General features: G+C 51.5%; 1 protein-coding gene across 1 annotated transcript in view; it reads right to left on the bottom strand.

Annotated features, from left to right (window-relative positions):
• Positions 1-442: 442 nt before the first annotated feature.
• Positions 443-22,763, bottom strand: part of Parvb (parvin beta) — an 81,962-nt gene continuing 59,641 nt past the window's right edge. The window contains exons 7-13 of the mRNA XM_032918861.1: positions 22,004-22,062; positions 17,775-17,794; positions 12,281-12,342; positions 11,821-11,889; positions 6,862-6,963; positions 3,200-3,272; positions 443-3,051 (exon numbers count right to left, since the gene is read on the bottom strand). Coding sequence (XP_032774752.1) covers positions 2,975-3,051; positions 3,200-3,272; positions 6,862-6,963; positions 11,821-11,889; positions 12,281-12,342; positions 17,775-17,794; positions 22,004-22,062 — 462 coding nt within the window. The 3' untranslated portion in view covers positions 443-2,974. The remainder of the gene's footprint in view (positions 3,052-3,199; positions 3,273-6,861; positions 6,964-11,820; positions 11,890-12,280; positions 12,343-17,774; positions 17,795-22,003; positions 22,063-22,763) is intronic.

The following is a 22,763-nucleotide window of genomic DNA, read 5'->3' as shown; positions in this document are numbered from 1 at the left end:
GAAGCGTGGGACTTCTTCAAAGGAGGGGGGAACAAAATGCCAAGTTAAGGTTGCTATCACAGGCTGGCTTCGACTTCCTACTCCTTCCACAGAGAGAGCAGGGGAGCCCATCCCCCAGCCCTTCTGCTCCTCACCAATATCTTCCATCAGACTCCGCCTGGGAGCATCAGAGGGAGCGTTCAAGCCAGCCTGGCAATGTGAAGTGATGCAGTCCCAGCTCTGGGCAGGGAGAACGGACAGGAAATGTGTGCGAAGCAGCTCTGCAAAGAGCCAGGGGCCAGCTGGTGTATCGGAGCTCATAACTAGAGTACGTCGGAGCACACTGTGACACCCCCCAGCTCCGTCTCCCGCCTGAATGTCTGGCACAGGAAGCCACGAGTTTGAGCTGTCGCAAGCACGCTGTCCCTGCTGTCTGCCAGGAAGGTCTGATCAAAGCACAGCCGGGGGTTTAGTGGTTTTTATTTAATATCCAGAAATCCAAAGGACACGTTGCTTCAAACAATTAAAAAGACAATGAAGTATTACTGCACAGGGGGGCGTCACCGTTTTGGCTGCTTGGATATAAGATTCCCCCTTTGTTGGTTGGCCTGCGATGAGGATGCAGGGGCCCCTGAGCTCAGGGCTTGCACGACTGGGTGCAAAGGGGGCACGAGAGCTGCCTGGAGGTCCACAGAAGTCTGGAGAGCTGGAGGGGGTGCGCCAATCAGTACAGGACAAAAGGGAGCAGCTCCAGCCTTGGCCTGCAGACCTGGGGGCAGGGATACAGACCTGCCTGTCCCTTCCTCAAGACCCCAAGGGAGTGACAGATGATGACATTTCTACCAGTTTCATTGACCAGACCTCTCTTCAAATAAACAGTATCAGGAGAGAATGAAGATCCAAGCAGTATAAAGTTCCAGAACTTCCTTGAATTAGCAGCTCAAAGAGAGGTTTTTGCATTCCAGGGGACCCCAGGGAGAACTGTGGGAAAGTTTGGGGGTGGGCACTGGTTACATGGAGGGGGGTACTCCCTTTTTTCCATCAAGAAAGCCTTGCCTTACGTGGGTGACCCTGGAGTTGGCCTAGAAATCTTACTTATTGGTGCCTTTGTCCAGACTATGGTTTGAATGCCAACTCCACAGGAAGAGACAGCGAGGACAGCCCTTCACTGGTGTGTAAGAACCACACTTCCATGCTCAGTCAATGGGGAAGGTCACGCCTTCATGGAACCCTGGCTTCCCAGGTCCTGCAGACAGGACCAGGCAAAGGAGCCTGCTTGGGTTCCAAGGGGGACATGTGTCCTCCAGATAGGGAATCCCAGAGAACCACCACCCTTCCCAGGACAATCCTTCCCTTCAACAGCACCCAGCTCCCCGCCCCAGACCACCTGTGAGCAGAACAAACCGGACCCAGCAGCTCCCAGATGCTGCGGTGGTTCCGAGCCTGTGAGGAAAGCGGCACAGAACCTTCCAGTCCCGGATATTTTGTCAGTGTGGCTCTTTAATGTCACCGCATCCCACGGGGAGACACGGTAATGCCGTTTTAATTATCTCTCTCCCCTACTGGGAAGCCTCCTTCACCAGAGCGGCTATTCCAAGCCCTGTCCCCAGCTTAGCAACAGCGGAAGCAAGGGGAGACATTAAACTGTTTTCTGGAACTTCACTGTTGGTGTTCAGTTCAGTATCAACACCTCACCCCACAGCCCTGGTTTGTGGTAAGGTGGGGATCAGGAAAGGAAGGCTCCCTGTAGCTGCATGGATCCTGTCATATGGCAGGTGAGAGGCAGGAGTATCATGAGAGGGGGAGTGAACCACAGAAGCAGGATTCCTGAGACAAGAGCCAGCCCACCTCCAGAGTCAAGGGGAGTGAGTGATGAATGGCTTGAGGAGCAACAGGGTTTTCTCTCATGGGCCATGTTGCAGGGGATACCAGCAGCATCTAGGAGGGATGTGGGCATTTCATATGTCCCACTGCCAGTTAAGACACTCCCCACAAACCTACTCCTGGCTGGTCGGAGGGAGGCTGCACTTGGAGACGGGTGTCTTGCATATATCATGGGGTCATCAAGGTCATACAGGGGATGGTTCCACTTCAAAATGAAGAGGAGACTAATACAGGAGGAGGAATGGTGTGAAGGCAGAGAGAGGCAACCTGCCAGCACCTCTGTCTCCTACTCTCAGCCTCCAGAGCTGCCAGACGCACGCCTCTGTAATTCTGGCTGCCGGTAGCCTGTGGTCAGGCAGCCCTCATAATGGATTCCCTCCCTCTTGTAAAGTCTCTAAAAATGTATCCATTCCCTAACAGGGCCTCAGAGATGGAAGGTTCCAACTCCGAGCCGGCTCAAGCTGCATGTTCAGAGCCAGCAAGAGACCCAGACATGCCCTGTACAAGCTGCCCTGGGGCCCCAAGGCATTCTGGGTCCTGAGAGTTCATGTAAAAGGTCAGTTAAAAATCAGCAAACCGCAAGACAGGATGGGGGTGGAGACACACGTCGGGAGTTTAAATCTTCCGAGACTCAGGAAAGAAAAAAACCCGAGAGGATCTTTTTACTGAGGCGAGACCCTGCTTCCAGGGAGAGCCCAGCCCAGGGGATTCCTGAGGACAAATGGGGCGGAGTCCCTGGAGCCAGGGCTGTTGCTGTAATTGCTCCGTGGGTTGGAGCACAGGTGGACAGCCCTCTCCAGCTGAGGGCTAGGCTGGGCCTTTGTTCTTTTTCATCTTCAGGGGGAGGCAGAGAAAAAGAGGAAGTGAGGCCTCAAACTGGAGTGGGTGTTTGAAGCACCAAGTTCTCAATGATCTAATCAGCTAGGGAGCCACAAGGGAAAAGGGTTTAAAACCAAACCAGGCAGGGAGCAGAGAGCAGAGGCATCACACAGCTAGACCTGGGAAGCCTGAGGCCTCCCTGAGGAGACGGTTCCTGGGAAATCAGGGACTGTGGATGGACACGACCATTTTTTCTTGTCTAAAACTTGTCCCTGAAGAATCGGCTGCTCTGTCACTCGACGTCCTTGTACTTGGTGAACAGTGTGTAAAGGACCCGCAGAGTGGACTTGAGGTCCAAGTTCACGACGTCTGCAAAAAGAAATAGACAGTGTGGACTACACATGCGGTGGGAAGATGGCTGCCGTCTATCCACAGGACGGGAAGGCTGCCTGGGGCCACCCTGCCTCCGCGCTCTCTCTCTCTCTCTATGCTCTGAGCTGCTCTGGTGGGCTGTTACCTTCAGGGCGTGCCTTGGGTTTCTTGAGTCCCCCGTCCAGCATCAGTTCAAAGGCAAAGGCCACGTTGTGCACCTGCCAGGGGTAAGACAGGAGCAGGGTCAGTGACATTAAGGTCCACACCCCCCACACCCGACCATGCTCACCCAATGCTTCCTTCTGTGTAGAGAGAACTGACTCTTTCTCTTTGTACAAAGCTCGCTAGGACACGGGACGGGACACAGGGAAAAGCACACACAGGGATAACTCAACATTTCCTCTTCCCCTAATGAGAGATCTGGGTTCGATGGAAGAATGGCAGCTCCCAGCCTGCCTTCCCCCTCACAGGATCCTAGCCAAGTGCTCCCTCTGAGCCAGAATCTACAACACGGTGAGAAATGACAGAGAGGGAGACTGAGGCTGAGAGAAGACAAGTCCCTGGCAAAGGCGCTCAGCCCCTCAGGGTGCTTCTCTGAACACAGGGCAGCTTTGTGCTACCTGGTCAGAAAACTAAAGAGTTGTGCGATCCGGGCATTCCTGGCTGTGTTTCTGTGGGGTAACCAGCCCTTGAGGTAATTGGGGACCCTGCTGGAATTGAGGTTAGCTCAAGGGCCAGCATGGAGGCCCCTGGCCCTGGCCCCTAATCACCCTGCCCTGCCCATTCAATTGGACACTCAATTGAGGCTTCCATTCTGCGAACGTCGGCTGGAGAAGCTCCAAGTGGGAGCCTCTTTGTCTGATTTAAAGGCTACAGGAGTCAAGGCCAACCAGACCTGCCCTGAGCAAAGGAAGATGGAAGATGGACCATCAAACCAGCAAGTGCGTAGCCGCCAGCTGGACAGGCCTTAGGGTTCAGTGACCAACTGTCTCTCCAGTGGTAGCACTGTCTGTCACTCCACCCTGAGTGAGCCAGGAATGCCAGCCATGTCCGTTATGCATTAACAGAAGGCAGGAACCCACAGGGTTGCCCAGTCTTGTGGTTCACTGCAGCCCCACCCCCACTCCCACCCCAGTGCTAAGAGTGAATCCTGGGTTTCCTGTGCAGTTGGCAAATGCTCTCTGCTTGGAGCTATTCCTCCAACCTAACGCTTGCTTTTGCCTTGTGGTTGTTTTTGTTTGTTTGTTTGTTTGTTTGTTTGTTTTTTGTTTTTTTCTGAAACATTCTCATTTAGCCCAGGCTATCCTCAAACTAAGTATAGGAAGATAGCTTTTGACCTTCTAATCTTCCTGCTTCTGCCTCTCGAGTGCTGGGATTACCAATGTTCATCACTGTGCCTGTTTATACAACGCCAGGGATCAAACCCAGGGCGTGTGTTTGCTGGACAGGTTCTCTACCAACTGAGCCACGCTCCCCAGCCTAAGATCTTTGGTTAATGATTCTGCTATGCTTGAGGGAGCACCCCTTACACACCCCCACTCTGCTTGCCAAATCTTCGCCTCCTTCAACATTCTTGAGATGCCACCAAGATGCCTGGGGCCAGAGCAAAGGACCCTCAGCTTCAGGCCACAGAGCTGATCAGAGAAACTGCCTGCCTCAGTCTGGCATACGGTCCTCCCAGCCCTTGGGACCAGGAGACAAAGACAGGTCAAGGTTTACAGAGGTGTGGCAATCACTGCTATGGTGGCCCTCACCAAGACCCCCAGGAGGAAGAGGTCAGAATAAATATGTGAATATGTAAGAAAGGGACCCAATCCTCATGCCTGCCTGAGGAGGAGGCCCCATGCGCCTGCACAGTCCAACACCCTGACCTCCCGTCTCCCTGTATGCTCATCACCAGAGGTTTCCTTGATTTGTAGGGCAGGGCAGTGGCCTGCATGGCTGTTCATCCTGGTTTCAAAGAGAGAAAGCCAAGCTGAAGAACGTGGCTTCTGCCATCTGGACAAAGACTTGTTTGGACAAAGACCCAGTTCTACTGGTTAAATCCACTGTTCCCAGCGGCCTCCTTAATACAGCCACATAGTGGCCTGAATATGCAAGAACCTGTTCACCAGACAGTCTGACCTCTGGTTTCTACAACTCCAGGAGCTCCGTGGTCCTAACAAGCTCTCTACCATTCATCCTCACTGTATTCATTCTCCCTCCATCCCCAGTATGGACTCCAGCATGCCAAGACCTCTCTAATCTGTCCAATTCTATCTCCACAGGCACGATAGGAACGGCATTTGGCCATGAGCAGACAGACTGCTTGGTGCCAGGAACCGGCAGATTGATAAACACTGGCCCGTTCGTTCTCGGCTGTCACCCTGGCTCCCACCGCGGTTGCCACCGTCTGCCTCCGTACCTCATGGGCCTCGCACTTTGGAAAAATAAAGTGGCAGGTGCCATGAGTCCCAAGCAACCCAGACTAGTCTCTGCCAAGTCCGCAGAAGTGAAGCACTAACTCTTCAGTGACAGACCTCACTGCAGAGAGCCTGGGAAGGACGGAGGGCATGGGAAGAGCAGATATGGGGGCACGCTCAAGGCTGGCTCAAAGCTCAGAAATAAAATATACATGCATACACACAGTCCCACCACACACACATATACACAGACATGTATACACACAAACACATACATACACACACATACACAAACAGGCGTATATGAGGATACATACACACATACATAAATACAGAAACACATATACACACATACATAGACATGCATACTTATATAAATGAATGCACATACATATATATACATACATGAGTATATATACACTCATGAACACAGAGACATATATACATATGTAGACACATGCTTATACACAGACACATAAATGTATATACATATACACATATACATACGTACACACATTGACACACACAATCATGTATAGATACACACAGGAACATACACATATATAGACACACAGACACACACACACACACGCGCGCGCGCGCGCACGGAGCTTCAGATGACACCAACTTTGGATAGACAGTGTCTGGGGGCTCTGCAGCATACTGAACCTCCACCATTGCTCCCTAACAATACAGAATGCAGCTACTTTGCACATCATTTGCATATTTGCATTAAGTATCATAAGCCACCAGACAGGATTTAACATCTACGGGAGGAAGTGCGTAGGCTTTATGCTTTATGCAACACTTCACTTGTGGGACTTGAGCATCTGCCTGCTTCGGTACCCAAGGGGGCCCTGGAACTGGTCCCCAGAAGATTCAGAAGGACTATTGTAAATATTTGAGAAAAAGCCCAGTGTGGCAGGAGGAAAAATAAAAGAAAATTGACATAACAGGAGGCACGTGCTGCAAAGCCACATGTGTCATCCCGGGACATGACATTTGGAGGCTCCCAAAACAGCGAAACCAAGGGGGCTATGACCAGCATCATTAAAAACAGTATTAACCTGGGGGAAAGACATGTTAGGGACATGACCAAGCAACACACTTGCATCATGCAGTGGCATGCACGCCACGAAGGGGTTTCCCAGTCTGTCTCCAGGGAGCTCAGATTGAATCCCAGATGTTGTGAGGCTTCACATTCTAAAGGATACCGATAAACACACACACACACACACACACACACACACACACACACACACACACACTCACACACACATGGAGCCTCAGATGACACCAACTTTGGATAGACAGTGACACAGTTGTTCATTGTCAGCAAGGGACATTCCTTCTACTTACCCCAGTGAGCATGGCTGGGGACACTCCCAGGAAACAGGACTCTTACCTTCTGGTCAAAGCTGTCAGGAGTCAGGTAGAAGTTGTGGAGGGGGACAAAGTAGTCTTCAAGGAGGCCCAGGAGTAGGACCAGGTACACACCATCTGCAAACTGCAGGCAAAACTCAATGACAATCCTGGGGCATGAGTGAGATGGACAGACACCCTACGTGTGTGCAGGAGAAGGCGGGACTACCCTATAGGTTGCAGTGCCTGCTCCAGGACCCCAGCTCGACCCAGCAGTCCCACCCTATCCTGTGAACCCTCAACAGAGTTCAAGAAAAGAAGCCACGGGATGGGGGAACAGGGGGGAAGGGGAGAGGACAGGGTGGGCAGCAATCTGGATGTAAAAATTAATAAATAAATTCATTGAAGAAAAGGAAAGGAAAAAAGGAGAGGAGAGGAGAGGGGAAGGGAAGGGAGGGGAGGGGAGGGGAGAGGAGAGGAGAGGAGGCCAGTGCCCTAAGACACCCACAAGAGGGGACCAGGGGTACAGAACAAAGGACCTCACTCTTTTTTTTTTTGGTTCTTTTTTTCCGGAGCTGGGGACTGAACCCGGGGCCTTACGCTTCCTAGGCAAGCGCTCTACCACTGAGCTAAATCCCCAACCCCAGGACCTCACTCTTGACACCTATGTTCCTCTTTGAGCAAGCCAGGAAGAAGCAACGAAGCAACAGCTCCATTTGCAAAGGTAGCAATTAGTGCCTGAGATTTATTACACCAAATTAACCGTTTAAAACAGTTTTTAATACTTTTTAAGATTTACTTTATATGAATGAGAGTTTTTTCCCTGTGTGTACATGTGTATATGTACCACATGTGCCCACAGAGGTCCGAAGAAAGTATTGGATACCCTGGAACTGGAGTTACTTACATACAGTTATGAGCTGTGTGGGGACTGGGAACTGATAACAGGAATATGAACCATCGGCCTCTGTCTCTAGGGGTTTTATTCTTGGGGGGCCTCACACATGTGGGTCACATGGCACCTGTCCTCTCACACCCCAACTTCTGTTGACTTCTTCCCCTGTCTAACCATTTTAACTGTGGTGACTTATACATCTTCACCGCTTAAAGTAGACAAGGTTTGTGTATGCTCTGCCCAGGGAGTGGCACTATTAGAAGGTGTGGCCCTGTTGGAGTCAGTGTGGCCTTGTTGGAGTAAGTGTGTCACTGTGGGCGTGGGCTTTGAGACCCTCATCCTAGCTGCCTGGAAGTCAGTCTTCTGCAGCAGCCTTCAGATGAAGATGTGGAACTCTCAGCTCCTCCTGCACCATGCCTGCCTGGATGCTGCCATGTTCCCACCTTGATGATAATGGACTGAGCCTCTGAACTTGTAAGCCAACCCCAATTAAATGTTGCCCTTTATAAGACTTGGTCATGGTGTCTGTTCACAGCGGTAAAACCCTAACTAAAACAGCTGGTAACCTCACTACTGTGCAAGCAATATTCAGAAGTCTTGAGTTTGAATCTATTTTTAAAATTTTTTTAGAATTTTTTGTGTATGAGTGTTCTATCTATAATTATGTATGTATGTATGTATGTATGTATGTATGTATGTATGTATGTACCTATATGCATGCCTAATGTCCACGAAAATCAGAAGAGGACATTGGATCCCCTGGAAATTAAAAATGGTTGTGAGCCACTGTGTGGGTGCTAGGAACTAAACCCAGGTCCTTCCTCTACAAGAACAACAACTTCTCTTGACTACTGAGCCATCTCTCCATCCCCCTTGATTCTTTTTTATTTATTTGTGTGCGTGCACACACACACACACACACACACACACACACACACACACTAGGGTGCACATGTGGAGGTCAGGATCAAACTCAAGTTGTCAGGCTTGGAAACCAGTGTCTTCACTGACCATTTTGATGAACCATTTTGCTGGCCCCTGAATTTGGCCCTTAAAAACCTATTAACATGCAAAAGGCAGCTTCCAATGGGGCCGGTTCTCATTGCCAGTGACTCCAGGAGTGAATGGCATGCCCACAGAACACCTCCACCAGTCTTCCGGGATGCCCAGGCTGAACTCCGGAGAGGTAAGAGGGATGGGAAGCCTTGGAGGCCTTCAGCTTCCAGAGACTCCAAATAGGTAAGTGAGAGCCTGAAGCAGGGCAGGCGTCCCTCTGGAGACTCTCACCCAACGGCGTTTACATGGAAAAGGGAACATCACAAATACCTGATTTTAAAAGCCAGGAGCCTAGGGAGAAATCATCTCTAACAAGCAAAGGGCATCAAGTCATTGGTTAGCGGGTGGCAGGCCTTCTAGGAGACCACTCGGGGACCAGCCACCAAGCACAGATTTAAGTGGATTCCAGAGACAGCTAAAGCAGACTTTACCAACCTTACATTGTACGGTAGCCCGGAAGGAAAAGAAAAAAGAAAAACAAGCAAAAAATGCAGATTTTTCCCCTGAGCAATGGCACCCTGGCTGTGTGTTCTGCAGGGTCACATAAGAGATGCTGGACGGGGGTTGGGGATTTAGCTCAGTGGTAGAGCGCTTGCCTAGCAAGCACAAGGCCCTGGGTTCGGTCCCCAGCTCCGAAAAAAAGAAAAGAAAAAAAAAAAAGAGATGCTGGACGGGCTACAGCAGGAGTGGGTTAGCTGCCCACACAGTGCCAGTTTCCATGATCAGACCTTCCAAGGCTTCATGTGCGTGCTGCTTTGTGCTTACAACTCCGTGTCTGATTTCATTTCTGGATGTTAACCCCCCGAGGAAACAGACAGGGCACAAATGACTGTGGGCAGCTCGCCTGCCATGCAGCATGCACGTGTGCAGGAAGGCGTCCAATCCCAGGGCTGCTTTACTCCAGTGCAGCCTCACACCTGAAGGGAAGGGAATTATTTCAACAGGGCTGGGGAGGGAACCAAGGGCCTTGAACACGCTCAGCAAATGCTACCAACTGAGCTGCACTCCCAACCCACGAAGGCTATTGTTGATAAAAAAAACAGTGCCAGGCATAGTGGTGCATATCTATAACCCTGGCACTCAGGAGGCTGAGGCAGGAGGATGACCAAAAGTTTAAGGCCAACCTGAGCTACAAAGTGAACCCAGGGCAAAGGAGAATCCCCTGTCTGGAGGAGACGGAGGGAGGGAGGGAAGGAGGGAGAGGATGAATATAACTGACAGACTGAACAGCGAAATAGCTTCAGACAGAGACATCCATCTCTCGCAAGAAGATGCCCATGTATTTAGGGAGGAAAAAAAAACAAAAAAACAAAAAAAAAACAACGCATTACACAACAGCTGTCCGGTGTGATCGACTGTTATTAACGGGAGTGTGTTGTTTTATGCATGAGCACTTTGAAACAGACCCAGGCGGAGTTGCGGGTGGGGGGACAGCAGGGAGGGAGGGAGACAGCTTTCCACTTTAGCTTCCCGAGCTTCAGGAAATCTAAAGTGTCACACAGCCAGCGTGCTGCATGAGCAAACAGCCAAGAATAAGTGATGAGCTTGCAAAGCACACACACATACATGCACAGGCAAGGCGTGCACGCACACAGACACACAGACACACACACACACACACACACACACACACACACACACACACACACACACACACAATCTGCACTGTCTTGCAGACCACACGGCCTACACCCAGAATACCCAGGAGAAGTGCTTGGAACAAAGCCAGGGATGCAGCGCCCTGGGGGTGATAGATTAGGGCAACTTTTGTTTATTTTCTTTATCTTCATTTTCAGACATTTCTACGATGAACCTGAATTACTTTTTTTAATTAGAAAAGCAAATGAGAGAAGTTAAAGAAAGAGGAAGCAATAGAAGAAAATGCCCAGGGGTTTAGGAGGGATCACCAGCATATTAGGGATGTCTGCACCATGGATTCCGGCTCAAAACTCAACCGCACAACTAAGCCGGGGAAAATTCAGTTGGGCCTTCCAGGCGTGTTGTGTGCTTGGAGACGGTCACCACACCACAAGGGCACGTCTGACTTGAGGAAGGAGTGTTTGAGGTACAGATAGATGGCAGAAGTGTTTGGTCCCTAGTCCCCAAATGGAGGCTAATTTTATTACTATTCCTGTAACGTGTACGACGTATGGGGCAGGGCATCAGGTTAGTGTCACAGTCCCTAAGTAATTTGAGGACAGCTTGCAGGAGCCAGTTGTCTCCTTCCACTCTGTGTGTCCCCGGGGATCAAACTCAGGTCATCAGATTTCTTCGGCAATCACTTTTACCAGCTGAGCCATCTTGCTGGCCCCAGGTTGGATGGGCGTTATTTCCACACTGTCACGGGATCAAACATGAGGCTGCCGTGTCTCCCCCACTAAAGTAGAGGGCACAGAATGTTCTAGACCCAGGGACCCTCACAACAAAGGACTTGTGACAGGGTCGGATGGATGCTAAAAGTTGAACTGTCTCTCTCCAAACTAAGTAGGAATCCTAATCCCTACATCCTGTGCCTGTGACATCATTGGGACACAGGGTCTCAGTTTGCCCTTGTGTCCTGAGGGTGGGCTCTATTCAAGCATGACATTTCCTTGCTCTCAGGCATCCATTTCTGGACCCTAACTCTGGGAAGCAGACGGGCACAGACAGCCTTGTGCAGCACGCAGACGTGCAGACACAGATGCAGACACAGGAGGAGGCCACAGAAGACGGAGGTAACACATCTATGGATGGGAGAACACGGGAGCCTGCCTGCAGAAATGCAGCAGAAGCCGCGGCGAGAGCGGGAAGGAGCCAGCCTGCCCACACTGTGACTCTGGACTCCCAGCTCGCAGAGCCCCTGGCTTTGGCCTTCCATCTCTGGCTGCCACAGCTCCAGGAAGCAGAGGGTCCAAGCATCCAGCTTGCTAGGGCTGGAGCAATACCGTGAGCTACACTCTGGGAGCTCCTCCTGAGAGAAACAAGGTGGTTCTGCCTATTCCCGCACCCCACCTGGGTTGAAAGCTGCTAGAAGCATAGGCCAGAGGGACCCTCCACCAAAGCCCCGCTTACCTGGGTCTCCAGGTCAGTGACCTCCAAGTTTAGCTTGTTCAGGTGTTTGTTCACAAACGTGATGAGAGACTGTCGAGGCAGAGAGGTAAGGGCAGTATCAGCAGCCTTCTCCAGACACCCTGACCTGAACCCCCAATGTGGCAGGCTGACATACTCCAAACCCTCCCTCCTCTGACGGCTATCACAAAAAAGGTTGTGTCGAGCTCTGTGCTCTAAGCCAGCCCTAGTTTTAATGGCCCAGTGCCAGCCAGAACTAAGCTGTACGTTCCGTCTACATGACCCTACTGTAAGAGAGCATGGCCACAGCACACATTGCTGAGAGGGGTCAAGGCAAACTTTAGAGATGTCAAAGGTCTCTCTCATCCCCATCTGGGCCTGCCTTGGGTCTGCAGAGAGTCTAGACAGAGTCTGCATAGGCACAGGTCCCATGGGGGGCAGGCTGGGGAGGGAGATAATCTACCTTCTTCACAAGGTTGAGCTTGTCCGGCGCGTGGTCGAAGAGCGTGTCGAAGGCATCCCGCTCTGCGTGACATGCAAGAGAGAACACAGAGAGTTCTAGAAAGGACTCTGCCTGCCCTGATCCCAACCTTCAACTATCGGCTCTAGAAATAGCCACTCTGCCCTCTCCGGATGCTCTGCCTTGAGGTTCCAGCTTGATCCCTCTGGTTTCTGCCAGAGCAGAGGAGCCCTCAGGTTGACCCTGCCCCCGAGCATAAGTGAAGCAGAAGTCATGAGCTGTCTAGTGAACAAGGGCTGCGTGAGGCTGCCTTGGTAGCAGGAAAGCTTTGGGTATGGGCTACCAGATCGCATGTGGGCACCCGCATGTTCTCATCACTCGAAGCATCCCTGTCTCTCTTTTCCTAAATGCTCACTGTGACCCCCACTTCTTCTCTTGGCCACAGGTCTGCTGCCCCCATGCCTGATTCACCTCTTACCTCTGGATGGCCACAGCCCCTAGCTCCATTGGCCTCCTCTCCCTCTGCAGCCAGAATCTCTAAAAGTGCAGCCGGACAGCTTCTCACCACTGGCCCATCAAAACCCTGCCTCTCATGCTCTTAGACCGAGGCACATCCTCTCCCTCATGGGCATAAGGAGATGGCCACGCTCCTACATGTCTCCCAGCCTTTACAAGATGGCCTCTAGACCCACCTGCATCCCTCAGGCACTAACATGCCCCCAGGGTCTTTGGCAGAGCCTCACTGCACCCCTCCACCAGGTTGCTCTCCAAGGTCGCCTCCTCTGAGGGACCCAGGCTTGTACTTAGCACATCTTGAAAATACAGTTTCTCCTTGCATGCTGTCTGCTGCACTTCCAGCTCCTAACTCTCCAGGAGAGGTGGATGAGTCTCTTACTCCTGGCCCTGCCTCTGACTCCTGCGACAGGGAAAGCTCAGAGAGGGGCTGCAAGGCGGCTCACTTCTCCCTGAGGTACACCATGACCTCCCTCTTCCCCGGTGAACCACGACCTGCTCGCTCTAACTGCCGCATGTGTGCAAGCTGCCGCCGGAAAAGAGTCAGCACAGAAGTCCCCATCCTTCCCTACTTGAGGCCACCAGAGGACAAAATTAGCATCTAAGAAGAACAAGTTGGCAAAGGGGAACACTGGAACCCCAAGACTTCTCCCTAACCACAATGGACACCCCCAGCCCACCAGGGCTGACAACGAAAAACAAATTAAATCTGAACATCTGCGTGTGCCTCTGGCTCAGGACACAGGCACTCCAAAGTGTCTTCGGGTGGCCCGGGGCTCATTGTATCAGTGTGGCACGCCCCTGGGGGCAGATTATAATGCTAGTGAGACGTGCTGACACATGAGTTTGTGTGAACTACACGTGACAAACACACACTTAGAAAAGCCTACTCTATGCAAATGAACCAAAATACCCTCGCTATGCAAAGGAGGGGAAAGCCTGCTCCACAGAAACAGGAAAGCCCCAGTTCTGCACTGGGAGGGCCACTTTCTCCCTCGGAAGCGGATGTTCCTCGCTGCGACTGTGTGTCTCGGCTCTACTCTTTGTTCAGGGACACAAGGACCTGGAATCCCTCCAGAGGTGCCCTCTGAACCCAAGTGTCTGCTTAGATAGATGACTGGAGCCCAGGTCAAGCAGAGGCCAGGGAACTCCAGGGCCAAGAGCATGCGGTAGCGGGGGAGGGGAGGCACTGAGAGGGACCTGGGCTCTGACTTCTGTCTTCTCGGTTCTTGGGGAACTGTGCTTCTAAGAAGGAGCTAGCAAAGAGGCCTTCCACTTCCAGCTCCAACACAGAGAGTTCTGGCGGGAAGAGCACAGGGAGACTTCTCCCACCTCAGGGGATAGGGGTTGCTGAGGAAGAAGAAGGAGGGGAACAAAGAAGGCTGGGGTGAGCTGAGAAAGCCAGGGTTCCTAGGAGAAGAGCCAAACAGAACAGTCTCAAAGAAGGCCCCTACCAACCTAGCCCCAAGATGGTGTCAGAGATTCCAGCTCCATCCAATCTGAGGCCTCTTCCTCAGCCTGGGGGAAGGTGAGAAGCTAAGTGAAGAGAAGAGGCCTTTTGAGTCCGCATGTGTTCATGAGCGTGTGTCTGTCAGGGGAAAGGAGGCAGTGCCTTGCTCTAAGGGCTGGTGGGGACAAAAAGCCACCCTCAGATAGCACCAGATGTCATTCACTTCCATAATCAGCTAAGTCAGATTATCCCCCAGAAAACAATCTGTAGAGGGGCAAAAGGAGCTTAGTCCTCTCAAAGCGGTGCAGCCCTGCAAAGCGGCTTAGGCAAAGCCCCAAGAGCTCAGACTCTTGACGTCACTGGTTTATTTAGCAGGGCCACTGCTGGGCAGGCAGAGTGTGTGTGGGAGGCTGCTGGGCGCCTCCCACGCTGGCTGCTTACCTGGGCCTAGAGGACCCACCATGTGACTCCATAGCCAGGAGGTTCTAAAAAAAGGATGGTGGGGATAGGGCAGAGCTGGGTTCAGATCCTCACTGTGTAACTTGAAAGCCCACAGACTTTAAGTCATTTCCCTAGCCAAAGGGCTCTTCCTCTGTAAAGCAGGGACAACTGCGTCTGTTCCCTACTACCCCTGTGAGCGTCAAGAGTCAGGGTGGGGCCACTGGGACAAGCCCAACTCCCATGCATGTCTGGGTCCCCATCAACTTCCCTCCTGCACTGGAGAAGCCAGTAACTTAGAAAGTCATAGACAGGAGGGTCCCAGATCTGTACCCGGAGCTTAACTCAGCCTCATTTAGACTAGAAGGTTCTCCCTGATTTACGTTTCTGATTCCTCTTGAAAGCAGAGGTTGGAGCCACAGTGAGCTACATAGCCACCTGGCATCAAGGTGCTGCCCCCAGGACAAGGATGGGGGCACCTGCTTTCCACAGGTCCCCTCCTATAACCTTCAGCTTCTGGGGTTTGGCCAACTGTGTCAGGCTGGTCTCTGGCAGCATCCACGTTTGCACCCATGGACAAGAGGTTGGAAGAAAGAGTCTGAGCCAGGCTGGGTGGAGAGATGAGAAGAGGAAGGGCATTGTAGCCAGAGTGGACAGAACGTGCAAAGAGAAACACCCAGAGCTAGAGTCCATTCGAGAGCAGGGTGGCCTGGGAGGGAGGCTGACAGGAATTGCATCCTTTAGCAGTGACCAGAGTGTGAACATCAGGTCAGAGGTTTGCTCTGCTGGAGTGGTGAATGGGAAAGACTGGGTCACAGCAAACTGAGCCTGGGATGAGGAGGGAGATTCAGCCCTTGCCCACCCGATCCTGTCAGCATCAGAAAGGGCTCCCGAGTGGGGGAACCAGGGAGGAAGGGCCACTAGCTAGAGAAAAGGCAACCGGCAAAGGCGTTGCTATGGAGACCAGGCTCTAACCTCCTAGCTCCCAGGAGACTGGTTTCCAGGGAGAGAAAAACCTGATTGTACCTCGGGCAGGACAAGATGCTGATGGGAAGAGGCTGGGCACCCTTTAACCTTACTGGCCTTAGGGGAAAGTGACCAGAGAGGACACACTCCACCTTTGCACAGCACTCAGAAGGCCAAGGAAGCTGAGGGAACTTGTTCAAGCAAAGCTCAGCCTAGGGGGATCAGCCTGTTGGCTTGGAACCTCCTCACGCCCGACAATGGTTCAGGGAGGGCTGCTGATATGATACAGGCTTGGGGTGAGCGGCTGCCTACAGGGTACTCCAAGAGCCCTGAAGAAGGGAAGATGCGTCTCCATGTGCCCACAAGCATAACACTTGCTCCAGAGTCCCAGGGCAAGGGAGCACACACACAAACCCTGAGGCTCCCGGGAGCAGGGCTGGCTCAAAGTTTGTCAAATGACTGTAGACATTACAAAGACAACCCAAGGGTGGTGAGGAGGGTGCATGCTGGTCTGTGTCTGGGGATACCTGGTGAGTGACAGTTAAGCCAACCCAGGAGGGAACCCTGGGTAATTTAGCATCTTAGGCTGAGAGGAGTAGGAGTGAAGGAGTCACAGGGTTGGGCCTGGACTCCCAGGAGGTGAGGGAACAAGACCACAGGGGATGTGATATCTGGAACATCCTTAAAGACCGCCGTAGGAGACTGTGGACAGGAAACAGACATGACAAGGGGTGCTTTGACCTTCCTCCTCAGCACTGTGTTCTGAAGCCAAAAGTAAATGCTGGGTGGAAATAAACAATGCACCAATGGTAGGAGTGTGACCAGACCCTGGCAGAGCGGTGAGGCCAGAAGTGACCAGAAATCCTGGGACAGCCATGTGCTACTCCCCCAAGAGGATGCCTGGGAGCCCAGGGACTCACTGTACCAAAACTAAGGCTGTCAGCCGCGTAACCAGGAGACCTCCTTGCGTCAGCACAAGTGCGAGGCGGGGGCGGAACTAATTGCCTGTCACTGGCTAATAGCCTGCTTCATCTTACGCAGAGCCTGCAAGAAGTGAAGTGCGTACAGCCTCAGAGGAGGCTTCTTGTGGCCTTAGATGTCCCCAGCACTGTGACTGAATCCTGGTGCACCTGGCTCTCCCCTCGGGAGACACACGCTGTGCACCTGATCAGGTGTTCTTCCCAGCTGTCCGGCTCCCAAGATACCTGGCCCAGGCTCACCCCCCATCCCCCGGCCAAGCCAACTCTTTTCAAACCCCCTGAACCTGAAACAGGGCCAACCCAAACACAGAAGTGACAACTCCACTCTCAGGTCCTCAGTCGTCATCTTCCAGCCTCTGAGATCCCCGGGGGTTCAGAGCCTCCTCTGTGTAGAGGAGGTGACAGGGAGAGACTTATCTCTAAACTAACCTGCACCTGGACACCAGCAGGGGTCCCACATGACCCATGTCTGCTACCCCCCACCCCCCACCACCCCCCCCCCGTCTCCCCTGGGAATTTTCCCAGCAAGCAGAGCACCCGTCCATCGGAAAGGCTCAGGGGCCACATGGCCACAGCTTTCTCTCAAACTCAAGACCTTCCTGACTATCAGAGCTTTCTGAGGAGATGACTCATCCTTTATCCCTCCTTTACAAGCTCCAGGTCAGAGAAGGGTTTTGGAGGTGACACTTGCACCTCCACACCCAACCCCAAGGAATCCCTAGGGTCAGACACACACACACATCTAGAAATGAGCTGGGAGCTTCTATCTGGCTTCCATTTTTTCCTCTAACAGCCTTTCCCCTTCCTGCCTGGCTGGAGAACACTCTACTGTAGCTTTCTGTCTTAAACTTCTCCCCAGCCTGTGCAGCCAGGCTTCACCTCTGGGAATTTAAATGAAGCCATGGGTTTTTGATCCCTTTGTCTGCCCTCTCTTGCCCAAGGGACAAGGTCAGGTGATTAGGTAATTACCTCCTTTTCTCTCTCCCTCCCTGCAGGTAAGCTAGAGACTTTCTCTAGGCTATCCCCTCCCTCCCTACAATCTCGCTCCTCCCACCCAAGTTCACATGCACAACCTTGAGAACCCCGGAGCTTTCTGGACTGTGCGTGCCTAGGTGTCTCAGCTTGTCCTAGCCCAAGCCAAGGTACTTACCAAACCGGCCCATCATGATCCTGTGAACAAGAGGAAATGGTCAGAAGGTGACTTGGACCAAGTCTTATGAGGGGAACCGGTAGAGTCAACCAGACCCAAGGCCCCCAATAGGAATGGACACCCACCCCCACCCCGTTCTAGCCTCACAGAGGTGAGGGACGTGTGCAGGTGACTGACAATCGGCACAAGAGTGACAGCAAGCTGCCCCGTTCCTGACACAGTGATCACCCTGGTATACCATTTGGAGGGGACAGACATAATGGATCATGGGAACCAGGAGCATGTTGACTCTGGCAGCCACGCCCATCAGATAGAACAGTGTTTCTCAACCTGTAGGCTGAGATTCTTCTAGGGGTGGAATGACCACTTCACCAGGATCGAATATCAGATATCCCGCATATCAGATATTTACATTATGATTCACAACAGTAACAAAATTACAGTTGTGAAGTAGCAACGAAAAATAACTTTATGGTTAGGGGTCACCACAACATGAGGAACTGTATTAAAGTTTGCAGTGTTAGGGAGGTTGAGAACCACTGAGATAGAGGGCAGATGTGGAAGGAACTTTGGGCTAGAAAAAGCCATTTGAATGCTTAAAGATGAGTGAGCATTTGTGAGAACTTGGAAAATAGGCTGGGAGACCTGGCTGGTGAAGTTTCAGACGGAATTTTAAGAGTCCTTCAAATACTCTATGGGGGTATTTATGTGATATTTTAAAGATAATCTGTGGCTCTGGTCAGCTGGGACTGAAGGATCAAACCAGCATCATTAAGGTGAAATTTGGGAAGTGTTTCCTCAGGGCCAGCATTCAGAAGCTGTGTTCCAGAGGCTGCCTCTGGGGCTGGCATCTGACATTGGTAATGTGTAAGAGGTGGTGCTGGTTTTGAAGGCAGGAAGGGGTCATGGAGAACAGCTGAGGCTTGGCACTGTGAAAGACCAGATGAGGCCATTGATGAAGGGACAGCCACTGCTACAGTAGAAGACCTGGGATTAAAGGGGTCCTGGGGAAAGGCCGAGGCTTGGCAAAAAGTGGTAGGGTTAGTGTCCCTGAAGAGAGGCCAGAAGGCCATGGAGACCACAGCATTTTGGAGATGCCAGTACATGGGATGAGTACCAAGGACCTTGGCAGGGGTGGAATGGAGTCAGAGTGAGCCAAGGAGACAAGCTGTGTATGTTGCAGAGAGGTGAGGTAGAGCTGGCCAGGCTCCTTGGAGCCCAGAAAATAGAGAGTCCCACATATCAGACACTAAGCTATTTGCACTGCTGGGATTTAGTTTTCCTTTGAGCTCTCTGTGACTGTGACCTGTATTGTCTGAGAAAGCAGGTTGAGCAAGCCAGTGAGCAGCATTCCTCCATGGCCTTGGCCTCCACGTTTCTTCCTTGAGATCCCAACCTGACTTCCCTCAGTGATAGACTTCAACTGTAAGTTGAGCTAAACCATGTCCTCCCTAAGTTGCTTTTGGTCATGGTAGTTTAAATAGGTATGGCCCCCATTGACGCATATGTATGCATGGCCCATAGGGAGTGACACCGTTAGGAGGTGTAGCCTTGTTGGAGGAAGTACATCACTGGGAGGGGGCTTCCTATGCTCAAGCTCCACCCAGTGTGGAACAGTCTCCTGCCTGCTACATTCTGATCCAGTTGTGGAACTCTTAGCTCATCCTCCAGCACCATGCCTGTCTGCGCACTGCCATGCTTCCTGCCTTGATGATAATGAACTAAGCCTCTGAAACCTTAAGCCAGCCCCCAATTAAACGTTTTCCTTTACAAGAGTTGCCATGGTCATGGTGTCTCTTCACAGCAATAAAACCCTAAGACAGTCATGGTATTTATTTCAATCATGGAAAGTAAACTAAGATCGTTTGGCTACAGCTAACCTAACCATCACTTCTGCATTCCCTGATCACAAGGATAGGGGTGGGGTAGACAGAACAAACCCTAAACTTGGGGCTGGGGGGGGGGAGACAGGAGGCTGACAGGCAAACAAAAAATAATCTAAAAACCCTCAGCTACTTCTTTCACTACCTAGAACAGTCTTTGTCTACCTAGAATAGTCATTGTCTACCTAGAACAATCTTTGACTATCTAGAACAACCTTTGACTGCCTAGAACAGTCATTGTCTACCTAGAACAGTCTTTGACTACCTAGAACAGTCACTGTCTACCTAGAACAGTCTTTGACTACCTAGAACAGTCTTTGACTACCTAGAACAATCTTTGACTGCCTAGAACAGTCATTGTCTACCTAGAACAGTCTTTGACTACCTAGAACAGTCATTGTCTACCTAGAACAATCTTTGACTACCTAGAACAACCTTTGACTGCCTAGAACAGTCATTGTCTACCTAGAACAGTCTTTGACTGCCTAGAACAATCATTGTCTACCTAGAACAGTCACTGTCTACCTAGAACAGTCTTTGACTACCTAGAACAATCTTTGATTGCCTAGAACAGTATGACATCCAGCAGAAATGACTCAATAGATGTGTCACCCTCCTTGACTCCAGGGTGCTCCTGCCCCTGAAAAAGCCACTGTGATTACAGAACTTTCCAAGCCCCTACCCTGGGCCCGATTTTACATTCTTCCCAATCTTCTTCTTGTCAACCTGACCCTCTCTCCCCAGGCCAGGAGCAGAGGAACCATAGTCAGCATGCACCCTGCTCCCATGACCAGCTCCAATGTACACACACCAGGGTGCTGGACACAGCTGCTGGGCTGTTAGGACTGCATCAACCAACCCCCCCTCCCTCTCTCTCTCTCTCTCTCTCTCTCTCTCTCTCTCTCTCTCTCTCTCTCTCTCTCTTCAGGTTTCGACGCCCAATGATTGTGGAGCCCCCAGCACCTCTTGCTTTCTCTGGTCTCCCTCTCCCTGAGCAGACTGCAATAGATGGATTTGGCTTCCCACAGCTGTGCAGGTCCCTGGACTACTCGTTCAAAAGGAGGAGTCTGTTTTCTCTCTCTTTTTTTTTTTTTTTTTTGGTTCTTTTTTTCGGAGCTGGGGACCGAACCTAGAGCCTTGCGCTTCCTAGGCAAGCGCTCTACCACTGAGCTAAATCTCCAACCCCGAGTCTGTTTTCTTAAATCTCTGACCCAAAATGACCAGAGACTTACACTTACCCACAGATTAAAAAGAGACATGGTCCAGAAATCCAGGATGAGGGGACTCACCCTCTCAAAACATGACAGGAACTGGAGAGGAAGCTCAACCCATGAGGACAAAAGGCAGTATACAAAGCTACCTTGGTCCACCAGACTCTGGGACATATCACAGGACCCACCACAGCAAGGTTAGCAGGACCGCCTGGCTGAGCCATTCATATGGCTGAGTGCGGGCTTATGAGGAGACGCAATGACTTAGGGGTGGTGTCATGAGAAGGTCAAGTCTCTCTAGGCTTTTGAAAAGTCTGGCTTTCTCAGAGACCAGAGGACAGTTGTCCACCTTAGGACAGTTCTGACTGGTCACACGGTCCCTCCCTCTAAGAGAACAACTGTTGATAGACGAGAGAAGAGAAAGACCAGGAAAAAGCAGGAAATGACTGGCCTGTGTGAGCTTGAGCCTCGGCGGCCATCCTGAGCTAACACACGTGGCAACCCGTAACATTCTTTCAATTTTTTTACTTGGGTATAATGTTTGTGGTGTGTGTGTGTGTGTGTGTGTGTGTGTGTGTGTGTGTGTGTGTGTGTGTGTGTGAACGCGCGCACGCACGCACACATGTACAGGCCAGAGACTGACTCTCCACCTTATTTTTGAGACAGGGTCTCTCATTGAACTTGAAACTCACTGATTTGGCTAGAAACACTGACTGATGGGCTCCGAAGATCCCCCTGTCTCTGTCACCCCCATGATGGGGTTATAGATATATAAGCCTGTACCTGAACTGTTTTTTAATTTGGTGCTGAAGATTGGGTCCTCGTGCTCACACAGTGAGCACTTTTCTGACTAACCCATCCCATCAGCTCACCTCCTAAAATAAGGAAAATTAGGAACGAGAGACTCTCTGAGGTGAGAGACGGACATAGAAAACCTGGGAGAAACTGTGTGGAGAAAGAAGGCAGACAAGTACTTGCACAAAGAAATCACACACTAAGACTGAAGAGTGTGGAGGAATACAGGCTCCCATGTCCCTGCTAAAGCCAGGGCCTGGGGCCTTGCAGGAGGCATGGGTCCCTGAGGGTCAGTTGGCATGAGGTACAGAACCCTGAGGAGCAGCCGCCATCCACTTACTCTGTGGTCGTGGTCAGCTCCTCTGAGATGTGGCTGGAGTGCAGCAGGCCTTCCCGCTTCTGAAAACCCCAAAGCAGACAAATCATCAAGACACAAACCACAGGGCAGGAGCAATGTAGAGAACACACATTGATCTCATGGGAAATCCCCTCATGGGTGACCCTGGGCAGGACGCCAGCTTAGAAAGGGCCCCACCCCAGTGTACACTCCACACCTGGACAGGTATACTCCAGATGACCACAAGGGAGACCCTTTCAGTGCCTGGGACTACCCCCAAATTGTTCTCCATGGTATCCTGCCATATGGTCACTAAACGAGACTTGAGAGAAACATCCCAAGCAAGAAACACCAAATAAAGACCATATTCTGTAGTTGAGGCAGGAGAGATGGGCAGTTCATAAGTCATGCTGGGGAGACTCCAGAGGAAAAAAATTTGGCCAACTGGACAAACAAGATCCCCCTAACATGTCTTCCCAGAACCTGCTTTTCCTTCGCGCCTTCTGATGCTAGTTAAGAATGGCCACATAGCGATCAGCTCTGCAGCTGGGGTGAATGGGCCACCCCAAAAGAAAAGAACAGAAGCAGAGGGCCATGGCCATGAACCAGGGACACTGAACACAGCCATCCTAGGCAGAAACAGAACAGGGCAAAGAGGGCTGCTTTCCTGAAGCTGGCAGTGCTAGGAAATCCACCTGCCACCCGGAGGCCCCAGTTAGTGGTCCTTCACCCCAGCAACCCTGGCAGGCACACAGGGGCAGCC

Source organism: Rattus rattus, chromosome 1 (genome assembly GCF_011064425.1).
Source record: "Rattus rattus isolate New Zealand chromosome 1, Rrattus_CSIRO_v1, whole genome shotgun sequence".
NCBI lineage: Eukaryota > Metazoa > Chordata > Mammalia > Rodentia > Muridae > Rattus > Rattus rattus.
This window is presented reverse-complemented; position numbering and strand designations above follow the sequence as displayed.